At 38.3% G+C, this 13520-nt stretch overlaps 1 protein-coding gene across 10 annotated transcripts in view; it reads right to left on the reverse strand.

The window, feature by feature from the left end:
• Window positions 1–3840: 3840 nt before the first annotated feature.
• The window catches only part of KLHL13 (kelch like family member 13), an 82143-nt gene continuing 72463 nt past the window's right edge, over window positions 3841–13520 (reverse strand). For all 10 annotated transcript variants that reach the window (XM_086756343.1, XM_086756342.1, XM_086756340.1 and 7 more), the window contains 2 exons: window positions 7355–7468; window positions 3841–5395 (listed from right to left, as the gene is read on the reverse strand). In XM_086756343.1, coding sequence (XP_086612469.1) covers window positions 4908–5395; window positions 7355–7468 — 602 coding nt within the window. In that variant the 3' untranslated portion in view covers window positions 3841–4907. The remainder of the gene's footprint in view (window positions 5396–7354; window positions 7469–13520) is intronic.

The following is a 13520-nucleotide window of genomic DNA, read 5'->3' on the forward strand; positions in this document are numbered from 1 at the left end:
CTGCGTTCGGGAACATCTTGCAGAGCAGTGAGGGGCTGGCGGGTAATCAGGTGTCAAAGCCATGGTCCTCATTCCACAGCTCCACGTGATCTTTAGCAGGCCAAAGCCACAATGTACTTTACATATAAGAATCAAAGCTCAGATTTATCTTGGAACTCAATCAGCAGGCAGCATGGAAGACAGGAGAGGTGCTTTTACACTTGCCCAGAGAAAAGAGATACCAGCCAGTGCAGAATGCTGTAGTTTAAGGTTAGCCAGTGACAGGCCAGCCAAGAGCGCAAGCAGGTATGAACGATCAAGCTCTAGTTCATCTAAGACAACAATAAATTATTAAAACACAATAGCTCCAGAAGGTCTGTGGGAGCTCAATGTCCAAATAAACCTCTGAATTGTTCCAAGAAACTCTACAAAAATGCTTTTTCTACCTAGAATTATAATTTTACTCTGCAAGTTACTAGCTTTCTGTGTTTCCAGTCCCAAACATATTTTCATGTGAGATCTTTTCACATTGCAAACTGAATTCTTCTAAACGCTTAGAGAACAGAGCCCCGAACAGAAAACTTTTTAATGAATATGTGGACATCCTGACAGCATGCAGCTGAAAAAACCAACTGAACCTTTCACTTCCACTACAGATTCAGAGAGGCATTACTCATTTCATTAATAAAAAGTGAAAAACTCTAACAGCAGCAATAAACACTCCCAAAGATGGGGAAAAAACAGCATTCAAGAGCAGGAGGCAATCCCCATTCCAGATCATCCCATGTAGGGCTCCTGCTGTAGCACCACTCCCAGGTTATCCCAGCTGCATCTTCTAAAAATCACCTGGTCGTTAACTCTGGAGGTCTCCTGCACATCACTGATGCTAGAGTTCCTGACAAAAACTAGCCATGTTGTGTCAGATACGTTGTGGAACAAAACCCATGACATTTTCCCTGGGATAGGTAATCAGCAGGTCCAACAGAGCTGGACGTCAAAAGATAAGAGCCTACGGACCAAGAAAAATTCACTTAATGACATGTAGAAGACTGGCACCAAGAACATGTGAACTGGTGCCAGTCAGTAGTTATCCTAATTCCTCAGCTTGTTCTCAGAACTGCGATCACCTTCCAACAGCTGAATGGGTCCTGCAATACTCATCGGACCAAAACTTTATTGTTAGGCAAAGCATGCATAACTCTGCATTTTAAGACCTTTTTTTCTGACCACATCTGTACAGAAAGAACTACAATTCACATTTTAACTAAAATACACAAGATACCTGATAAGCTACATACACTGTGCAAATAAAGAACACTTCCACAGAGCATGGAAAGCATAAAGTGCTACATGAGAGCTTGACTCATCCTCCAGATCTCTGGGGAACCTATCACTACACACAGCCTAACACACCACAGAAGGTACAAGCCAGGAGGAAACGGGACACGCGTTACTCCTTCACACACCCACCTTTTCCTAGGTTAAAAATGCTTATGTATTTCCAAGTATGCACACACTGAATTATGCTTACGTTTATCAAAAGGATATTAGACACCAGCAGTGGGCTATTTTCTCCCTTGATACGACCGACGACCATGCCACTAGAAAAGCTTCAGCTTTATCAATTCTGATTAGCAGCAGAGGAACTAACAAAGATGTCAGCTACAACAAGGAAGAACTGAAAAACTAACAAAGATGTCAGCTACAACAAGGAAGAACTGAAAAACTAACAAAGATGTCAGCTACAACAAGGAAGAACTGAAAAACTAACAACCAGCAGAGCCAGTTGCTAATGCAACAATGAGGTAATTACCAGCTAGAGGGTAAATTAAGAAGGAACAACAATTCTAGTAGGTAGAGTGAACTTCGCAAAGAAGTGCTCTGATCATTCCAGATCAGATAATCCCCAAACCTTTGGCTATAAACGTCTCCAGACATTTGTATTGCGCTTATTGCTGTGGCATGAAATTATTTTTTGATGTCCAACCAACCCATCAGCTTAATACTGTAAACCTTTGGGGAGAATTGTATTTCTCTATAGGCAAACTGCCCTAATCCAAGATTTTCATTCTTCTGCTAAAGAATCACACTATTGGTTTGAGCTTCTGACTGTTACTAAAATGCTACTCATTGAAGATTCCCCCCGCCCCAAAACCAGAATGGGCAATTTAAAAACACCACTGGTATGAGAAAACAACTCATTTTTGTCCTGGGAACAGGTTAAGGCTTACTCTTCATAAAAGCAGCCTTGCTGAAAATGGAGATTGAATATGTGCTGTATTGTATGGACATCTACAGCTGTGGAGTCAGAGGTGGAAAGGGTTTCTTAGGCTGTGGTTAAGAAAGACATAACAAGCATCAAGTCATTTTATACTGCATTACAGAAGAAAAGTTTGCTGGTTTGGCAAATCTTTGATGTTTGCTTTTCAGTCCTGACAAGTAGATGTTAACTAATGTCATTATGACTACTTTAATCCAGAGGGAGATATAAGAAAAAAACCTCAAAGATTATTTTGATTGAAGCACTACATTTAATCTGCTAGACTGTGTCCAACACTGATGACAAAATGACATTCAAAAAGAGTTCTTCCACTTTAAGTAGAATAGGTAATGAGTCACTAAAAAAAAATACATTAAAAAAATCTCTACATTGTGGCCATAAAACAGTTTCTGGGCTAGTCTCAAGGCTCAGACACAAAAATCTGACATCCTGACTTCTAACCATCTCTTAATGGTTAGAACCCACCCTAAGCTTCTTCCAAATAGAGTACCAGTGAAGATAACCCACTTTTAAAGCATGCAGCTCCCCATCCCCAGCATACAGCCAGCAGGTTATATTTACATGATCCAAAAGGAGTTGCAACTACTTCAACTCATTTTCAGTTTAATTAATAAAACAGAAATGGAATACAGATTTCAGGGGATTTAAACTCAAGCAGGCTCCAAAATCTAGTCTCTGAGCTGGAAAAAAATAAAATTAGTTGCATGTGACATTTAGATAACTGACACATACTTAAAGGACAGAACTACAGCTTCCTATTTGGTGCTTTGCACAGCATTAGAAGAGTATTCTTAAGGTGATGAGTCAATGCATCTTGACTGGCTACTTTCCAAGAGCATCCACTATTAACACCTCTAACACCTTGCACAGCTAGGCAGAAGTAAGATTTTTTTTTTTAAAAGAGGAATGATGCTTTGATTTTAAGCAAAACAATTATAAAACCTAAAGCTTACACATACATTTTGGTAGTGATCATTACTGGTAAACTGCATAAAGAATAAATATCAGTACTTCCATAGTAATACTGCTGCCTGATGCATCAAGCAGGGACAAAATACAAACAGTACACTCCCATCAAAAGCCTATTAAGCTTTACAGGGTTACTGGTAGTGGGCAGCACAATCAAATAAGCTAACTGATTTGAACAGTTTTCCCCAGATGATGCCACTCTGACTCTGTTCATTAGCAAAACCACTTGGAACAGACAATGGGAAGTTCAGAACAAGCACAACGGTATGAGCCTTCTATAAGAACTCAGAGTTGCAATCTGTCAGCAGTGTGCTGTATTTTGGAGCAAATAAAGATTTCTGTAAATCTGTGCAGCTGCACACAGAAGCAGTAGTTCTCCAAGGAAAAAAAAATTAAGACTGTTCTTTTGTCAGTCCTTAACAATAAAATGAACACATCAGGCCAAAATAGTCTCTTAAAAGTAGGTCAAAAATACCCATGCATGATCACTTCTGCATTGGTTTCCTAGCAAATTAATCTACCCACACAGATATACGTAATGCGTATCCTGGAGACAGTGAGGCAGAGGAAGAAAACCAAATACATTAATGAGGTAGCTTAGACTGAATAACTGCAGTTAAAAGTTTTATTGAACAAAAGAAGGTAAAATGTGGTAGTCCAAGTTCACTGAGCAAAAGCAGCTCTCTCGCTGAAGCTGCACTTTGTGCTAAATAACCTTATTAACTGAGACTATACAGAGGACACATTATGCAAGTTATCTCAACAGCAAAGGAGAAAAGGTAGATTAAATTTGATCTGATGGAACAACTGGGTCAAATTCAGTGGCTTAGGTTAATGTTTCTAGCCCTTATCTACCTATATTCAGTACAGGCATACAACAGACCATTCAACTGCACTGAATTCCCATTTGTTAATAGTGTGTGCTCCCATGCAAGCGGAAGCCAATTCCTGAAGAAAAAAAAAAAATTAAAAAATCCAAACATTTTTAATCCTCTGTTTGAAGCATCACTCAGACTCAGGAAAAACACTCAATATATGTTATAAAAACTCCCGGCCTCTATAAGGTCCGCTTCCTGTATAGTGCTAGTATTTTAAAATTATTGTATTTCTCCCCTCTGCCTAAGAAACTTCATATGCTCTGAAAGCACCCACAAAGTCAAGTGGGTAAACAGATATGTCAAAAATACTCTGTGAAAAGAGGGAGGTAGCTCAGGCCCCTTGGCAACCTTCTGTCATAGTTCACATTGATGTGGTCTACCTCCCCTTGTAACTGGCAGTCAAAAATGAAAGGAAAAAGGATATCAACTATGAAATTTAGTGAAAGAATGTATTCAATACAAAGTCTTCAAATTTGACTCACTGGGCTTCCAAATGTAAGCTATAAGGTACCTCACATCCAATACACAACATTAACAACGTACCTAGTTCATACATTTTATAGACAATGTCTTCTCGTTTGTTAAACATTTGGCTCGGGTGAGTACATCTTTTTTGTTAACCACTTGACAAACATTCTAGGCCAAACAAACAGCACAAATAATGTCAAAGTCTTTTTTTTTTTCCAGTAATTGTATGAAATGCTGTAGGCTAAGCCTAACAGAAACTACTGAAGAAAAATAACAGACTCCATGATGCAGTGCAAAAGTGTTATTACAACATCATAAGTCAAGGGATGTTTCTAAGGTGCTGAAAGAGGAGATTCTCTAGACGGTGACCCTGTATTGTCCTCCGGTGGGAAAACAGTAAGAGTGCAGGCTCGAATGCCACCAAGTGATTCTGGAAGGTCAAATACTTTATGCCACTCATCTTTTTCTGGATCATATTTCTGAACTATTTCCACCATACATCGGTTATTCCAAGAATATCCTCCAACAACATAGATTTTATTTTCAAAGACAGCAACCCCAACATCACTTTGCCCACGTAACATGGCGGCAATTGGAGTCCACTGGTCTAGAGTTGGTGAGTAATATTCACAGCTTAGAACATCATCATAATCGCTCGTTCCTCTAAAGTGATTTCCACCAATAACATAAAGCTTGTCTCCTACAGTACACATGCAATGCAGACCTCTGACTGTCGTCATCGGAGCTTTCTGAGTCCATTTGTCTGTGTCAGGGTCAAAACACATAAGTTCCTTTTGGAAAGTATCATGGGTAATTCCCCCTAGAGAAATAAAACACATGTTAGAACAGTGCTTACCCTAATAAGCAATAAATAGTAGAAACAAATTTCAGTGAATGAATTCAGCCTTCCCTAAAACTTTTTAACATTAGCTTAGATTACTATCACATATGTGCTCCACTTCAAATGACATTTTAAATATACCCTGTTCCTTTAAATCTGAATAGGGAAAGAAGTCATGTCTCATATAGTACTTCAGATTAAAAGAACAAAAAATTGCTACCTATGCTTCCTTTTGGCAAAATTATTTGCTTACATTTGCTCAGTTGGATAGTTTTGTGTCAAATTTTGATTGAACACTATTGTGTTTTAAGTGGTCCTATCACATAGCAGAATCTTCTTCAGAAAACTTTTTTCATCAACTTGAACTGAAGAGAGAGGGGACATAAATTTCAAATATTCTTCTTTCAATAGATGCCTACAGTTCTCTCTATATTCACCTCCTCCATGGTTCCCCGCAAAAGCAGTTGGAGAGGCTTCAGGGGAAGTCACAGGATGATTTCCCTCAGTGGATGAAATGTCCCACCTTTCCACAAGGTCATCAGGCAGGTCAGAAAGCAGTCACACCAATTTCAGACACTGCAGGCTTATTAGCTATGGTTTAAGACTATAATGCAACTATATTTGAGGTGCTAAAAAATATGCAGAGAGCACACTGCTACTGAACAACCTCCTGCCAGGCTAACCATTCAACACTGAATTATCACGCTTGGATTATTAGCAGACAGAGATGGCACGGTGTCTACAGGAGTTATGCAAGAAAGTAGTTAATTCTTCAGTTGGACAGTAAGAATTTAATACAGAAAAAATAGGACTCTCCAGCCCTGACACTTAATGACAGTCATAGCAGTTCCCACGCCTGTCAGACAGAAGAGTCTTTAATGACAAAGGAACCAATCCTCACATTTTCAACCCCAAAAGTGTCTAGACTCACGGGGATATCTGAAAGGACAGGAGAAAAAGAAAAACCTGCAGGAAATACACAGCATCTACATGAAAAAAACACAGCAGGTAGCATATACATGTGGCACCTGTAGTAAAACAAGCAAAATGAGCAAAAAGTACAAATAGCACAATGATTAGAAGCTACCCTAATGGACTTGTTCATAGAAAAATAAGAAGCTGTACCTTATGGCAAATTTTAAAACAAATCCCTCCTAGTCCACTGGCACAAGGCCCCCTGATTCAAAATACCAAGGCTCAACCTAGTCCAGTGCGTCACCCCACCAGTTCTTCACAAGCTAACCAACCTTGTCCCACCTCCTGCTCTGAATTTCAGCTTAGTTCTTACAGGAGATCCCTTAAAATCACAGCAGGAGAACATATATGGGTCTGATCTCTGTAGAGATCACTGACAGACAGATTGAATCTTCTTTAAAAATTGAGCAGATACCAGATTTTCAGAACAACTGTTGCCCCTAGTTTGGAAAAAAATTGAATGAAGCTGTAACCTCAGTGACTGAGGACTGAGCATATTACAAATGAAAGACCAGTGAAAGTATAGACATCATTCACATATTGTGATTAACATGAAAATACATCCCTTTCTATTAGCTCAATGAAGGCAGATGTTGTTCTTTAAAGTATTAAAATTTCCCATGCTTGCCAAAATGTATCAAAGAGGATGTCTTTAATGGTTATTGCTATAGAAATGTATATATGTGGCGTTGCCAGAGAAAAATGTATCCTGACAGCTGAAGCGAGTAACTGCCTTGGAATTCAGAGCTGTCATTTACTATGCAAACACTTATTATCTACAATTATTTTCTCACTCTGTAGCATATATGCTATTTGACTGGCTTCATATAACATTGCATCACTGCTTATACCACAGCAAAACTACTGCAACCAGAGACTTATTTTTATTGTTTTGCACTGAAATACTAAACATTAAATAAGTAATTGTTTCATAACAATTACATGATCATAGGAATTATTTACCTGAAATATACATTAATCCCCCATACACAGTTCCAGCGTGACCATAGTGGGGTTCATTCATTTTTGCGACATAGCTCCATTCATTCATTCTGGGATTATAACATTCCACAGTGGCTGTTTAAAACAAATGAGAACATAAAAACAATGAAGTTAGCATGGCAGTTTGGTTTTGGGTACAGTCACAGTGGCAGTAATGTATTCATAAACAGAGGAAGTATCTATGAGAAACATTGTTCAGCTGAGAAAGTGTCAAGGGAATTATTGAGCATTATGTCGAGACACAACACAGAAAAACCTTAAGCTTTATCCCAGAGGAACAAAAAGGAAGAAAACTCTCTCACATTCTCGCCTTCCACTTGTCTCATTCCCATTCCTGCTTGACACACAGCCTGCCCTGGCTCATGAACCCTGCCAGAGGTACAGCTGTGGGACATCAGAGAAAACAGCAATGAAGCTGGGTGAATTCAGCTTTTCTACCTTTTCCTCTTGTACCCTCAGTGTCTGCTGTAGAGAGATAGGGAATAAACTTAAAACCTGCCTCAAAAAGGATCAATATATCTGGCAACCAGAACAGACTCGTGTCTTCAGTAATGTCCCACCCACACAGAAAATCAGGCTAGGTTTTCTTCTTGGTATTTTGCACTGAAATGATCCTATGTCCTCAAAAAGGGGCAAGAACTGTTGACTAATTTTCTATTGTCTTGCAGCATTTTATTATGTATTTGCACAGCAACATACAGCCCAGCATATGCAAGTCACTAATTCAAACAGTTTACAAAAGCCAAGCTTTAAAAAGATACAGGATGAAACATCATTGAATCTCGAATAGAGCAGCAGTGCCTGTGTTGAAACACAGCTCCATTTGTGCAGCTTGCTTTGTGAACTGGAATGTTAAAACGATCAAAGGATTTATCAAATCAGAAATCACAGAGGTTAGTATTAAGTTAAAAAGAAACCCAGAGCCCAGTGTCCTTGCAGAAAGAACTTCTGAGAAGGAATCTTCTCTTCGAAGTGGGGTAGGAAAGATGCGTGGTTGCAGGAAAAAGGCTATGCAATAAGCGCAGAGAACAGAAACAGAAAGCAGATGAATAATGGATCTGAGCAAGCTGCAGAGATTGGCAGCTGGAAGAGTACAATATGACCAGAGGGGCAAGAGATCCTGAAAAACCCTGTAATACAGTGACCTTACGATGCACAAAGCAATTATCAGTAACTGTTATCTTAAAGACAAATTAAATCTCATTTTAAATTAAAATTAAGCATTGGATTCTAATGCTTGTTATATAATGCTTAATCTCTAAAGAGATGTTTATGAACTGTGCATACAAAATTGAATCTATCTTTGAAAGGCATTTTACTCGCTCTAGAACAAGCCTTTTATTCAATCAAGGGTAGAAAATCTAAGCCAGCTCTATGGAATCAGTGATGGTGATTTTCAATTTAAGATCACACATCAACTGAAGGACACCAAAAAAAAATCTAGAAGCTGAGAAACTTGTCATTTTAAAGGCAGAAACTAGTTAGTGTTAGTATAAGCCTGCAGAATTAGCAGTACTGGCCAGGCCAGTTAAGTACATCAATCGGTATCACTCGCACAGTGACTATAAGGTACCTCACACTAACTCCAGATCTGTCTTTAAAAAAAAAAAAAAAAAAAAAAAAAAAAAAATTCCTGTGGAGAACTTTGGAAGAGTAAGGTATAGCTATGGTCTCAGATCACCACCAAAAAAATCCCTAGTCATGGAAAAATTTAGCAAAGAGCACATTATAGTGACCTTCTGAATTATTTTTTAGCTGGTGTAAAACACACAACCTCCTAATTGTTGTAAAACAGGATGATGTTTGTAATTCCCTGCAATTAGTATCTCAAGATATTCAAAACAGAAGCTTCCAGTTCCAATATCAGGAATACTGTTTGACAACCAGGTCAGCATCATCTAAGGTTGAAAAAAAAAAATTATGGCACATAAGAATTGCTAAATTATTATAGCACACTGGATTTTCCTCAGCTTTTCCTGCACCCAGCAGCTGAAATTTAAATTTAAGAAATACAGAAAAGCGCTGGTCCAGAACATTAAGTTCAGGCAAAACACACTAAATTCCTGTTTCTTTTGAAACAAATTATATACATAGATTTCATAGGTATGAAATTATTAATTTCATATTGTCAAAATGTTTTAAAAACAGTAATGGAAAGCCTGAAATGCTTCTGCTTTTGTAAGCGCCTTGCACATGGGCTCCCACAGTTAGTTATGCCAGCTATCTCAGGGCTTTTTAAGATAGACAAAAGATAAAAACTGTTGCAAAGTAACTGAAGTCAAGTGTGTCTATACACTACTGTTGGCATGCCAGATTTGTGATTTTAAAAACCTGCCCAATATGGGTAAGTTTCCAAGTTTAATTGAAGAGATCGGTTCTTCATCAAACACTTTTCCTACAATCCGGCCTTCTTGTTTCTGCGTTTCCTACCTCAGCCACTTGAAATGAGCCTTGAGCTGCCCTTCACATCACACAAATGTACAGGTAGATAAAAGTCTGTATAAGGAAAGGTACGAAAACCCATTCAAGCATTCTTCTACAATGAAAAGTATTGAAAAAAAAAATCAAGCCTGACTTTTAAAAAGTCAAAAATATATTCTTTTTAAAATGTGGTGTTTTTCCCGTTTGATATCCTGCAGACTTTGTATATCCACCAAGAACTTACACAGCCATAAAGCCAGTGTATGCTGGAGACAGCCTCTTGCCCAAATAAAGGTATAGACACAAAGAATTGATTCCACAAATTACACTTAAAATTAAATCTATGAGTTGTATTTCTGTGTACTGCCATCTTGACACCACATGCAGTATTTGCCCAATTCCCAAATACACCCATGCATCCTTGTATAAATGTATGCACCCATTCCAATATTCTTTCCAAAAAGGAAAGCTCCTTTCTACTCTGCTCTATTTAGCAATCACAAGAAAACAAAGATATGCAGAAATTCCAAAAACAGAAAAAATCAGATATGACATGCAAGTAATTGTAGCTGTCCCAGTTCCACCCTGACAGCAGACCCTTCCAACCCGTTCACTGCTATGCTGCACTGAAATCATCATTCTACTTGCGTTCACACAAAGGCATCCTCTTTCCCATAGCGCATCCACTCTGTGCTGAGGTGAGGACCTTAAATTTCTAATATAATTTCTAGTATAATATTCTAGTATAAGGATGTGCAAAGCAATCACAAAGCCAGCAGCAAGCAGATTAGTATGGCATTCAACACTGGACAACGGTTTATCTCATTTTCCACTACGGATTGCATTTAAAAGAGAAACCATAGCCAAAAGATCACTTCAGCAAGAGAAGATAAAAGATGCAGAAACCTGTATACATTACTGCTGTCACCACCACCACGTTGTAAAGACATCAGTTACTGATAAAGGATGCTGTTGAGTCCAAGATCCTTCACTTCCTGATGTGGCTTCAAAATTCTCCTGAACATCACCAGTAGAACTAAAGTACTGTTTGACAGTACTTCAAATGGTTCCAACTCAAATCTACTATGCTCTAAACAAAGCTAATTATTTCCTAGCTTAAAAAACCCTACTGTTCTGTTTGCTTGTTCTGTGCAGTTGTTTCCCTGTTTCCTTCGCAAGGTCTTTCCACTTCTCTCTCTTAACAAGATCTCCCTCTGCACTGAAAAGGAAAAAAATATACAAAATTTCAGCTATTAACGATGCCTGTTCATGTAAAAGAGGCATAAGGATGTTCTACACATCATCTCCAGACAGAGCATCATTCACAAAACACTCAAAAGAACTGCTGCTTTACTGAATCTAAGTATATATTCTATGTAGCATGAGACTGATGGATTCATTCTCCCAACAGCATGAATGATTCACATCAGGCTTTATTTATGTTTCACATTGGAACTTCCGATCTGTTTATGTTTCACATTGGAACTTCCGATCTGTTTATTACCATAATCCAGGGAAGACAGGCCTCATTTTAATAGAATTAAGCAATCTCAAAAAGACACAAAGTTTTGGCAGTCCCAAAGGACACTCAGTCTGCACTCACTTTATAGTGCCATCTGTGATGCTACTCGAGGAGTATAGAGATATTTACCTCTTCTCTGTCAGTGGCTTCTAACGTGTCTTGAGGTTTACCACAGCAGCACTTTGCAACTCTGCATGATGGCCCAAAACCCAGGAGCTTCATTTTGTTATATTATTTCTATATTACAGCTTGCTTCTGCAGAACCCAAAGCTGACTTGGTTAAATTAAAGAGCCCCGAGTAATTTTGTCCCTAGCATAGCAAAGAGCCACTTCAAAATAACTTCCTATGCCAAGAGGTCCTTCAGGTCACACTTCAGGTTGATATTCACAGTACCATACAGACAGCAAACAGCCCACCTGGGTAATGATGCATATTTTTAAGTATCTGGGAAGTAGTAACTGTACAAGTTTACAAGCTTTCTAACACTTAAAGGCACAGCTTCTGCCATCATCATCAAGAATCACAACTGAACTCTTTCAAAAAAGAACTACAAAAATCTACTTGTCTGAGACAACATTATCAGTGCTCTGCACAACAGCACAGCTGGAAATTGCCAGTGAGCTCTGCTTCATGAGTAACTCTGTGAACCACACTTGGTTTTCCCTTTGTCTCCTTTTCCAAAAAGTCTTGCCTTTTGCATGCCTGCCTTCTCCAGGCTGGTTGTCTTTTCATGCCAGAGTGCTGTTCTCCCTGCTTTCTGGGACTACCTTTGGCAGATAGCTGCTTTGACATTTTCAAGGAATTACGTGCAGTCCTTCTAGTCCTTCTGTACATGCTTCTGCACAGCCCTAAGTTGTCACAGGGCTGAAAAATCTCAACTATAATTTCATAATTTAGTACATTTCAAAGATACATTTACCATATTCCAATGCATGTACCACATACATGCAAATTCACCTGTCCTTACCAATAAACCAAACTTCATAGTGCCATCCACTGTTAAAACAGCAGCTGTTTATTACTGCTAAAGCACATGCTACTGAGGGAGAAAGTCATATTTACAAAGTTCTCAGAGGATTAAACATGTGAAAACTGTTTTGGGAAGAGTCAAAAAAGTATGATTTTTATTCCAGTGAATGTCAGGAGTAAAAATAATAAAGAAATTCATTTTAGTAACTTTAATCCTTTGGTCTTTTTCCTTAAGAGCTCATCTTCTGGAAAGCTGAATTCAGGTTTTGGGAATTCTTCCTTTCTAACAACAGTCTGAAATTAGTTTGAACCCAAGGGCAACTTTTTTAATACCTGTCCAACACACATTTGACCTTCTCTTCTATGAAGAGCTTGAGAGTTTCTCATCTGAAGAGAATGGGAAGTTTAAGCTGCATTTCATCTTTCAACTGTCAAGGTTTATGAAAGAAACATGAAAATGAAAAGTGACTTGCCTCACAATTAAGAAGAAAAGAAACTGAAGCCCCAAATCAAAGCATGAAATAGCTACAATATTTAGCATTTATACAGCACCCTTCCCGCAGAATGATCCAATGACATTTTTCAGGTCTGTGTGGAAATCGTTGCAGCATTTTAATGATATCTTTACAGCAAAATTTTAGACAGGTGATAGATTTTGTACTTCAATTAAATCTGCAGAAGAGTTGAGGTTAGCAGAACAATACAGCTTCATCTAATTTAAGAAAAACACTGTGCTTAAAGCCTGCTGTACACACAGATTGCATTGGCTTAGTGACAGTATTATTTCATATTGATTTGCTTAGACTTGCAACTTTCACGGGACATTCTTACAACCCTACTCTGTTCAGATGGTACAGTACACAAGGACAGCAATGTAAAATTATCTGCTATTAATTCACACCATTAGAAAACAGCTCAATGAAGGTCAGGTTTTCCGATACGCAAGGTGAAGATCAATACACATTAGTTTGTACATTTGGTCTTTTACAGGGTATTAAGCTTGCTTTTAGAATACGTTGTCAGGTAGATAAAGTGACATGTAAGAAAAACTGAAAACCTCTGATCTACATCAGAAAATGGCTGTATATGGAAAACAAGTTATTGCAAAACAATTTCCCATTGTTTTTTTTGAAACAGGAGGCATTTTAAAATCTCTCATTTCAAACATTAGAATGGATTTTAAACGTCTAGCAAAACCAGTCCAGCTTTGTGTA

This window comes from Chlamydotis macqueenii, chromosome 11, assembly GCF_036417535.1.
Source record: "Chlamydotis macqueenii isolate bChlMac1 chromosome 11, bChlMac1.mat, whole genome shotgun sequence".
NCBI classification, from domain to species: Eukaryota; Metazoa; Chordata; class Aves; order Otidiformes; family Otididae; genus Chlamydotis; species Chlamydotis macqueenii.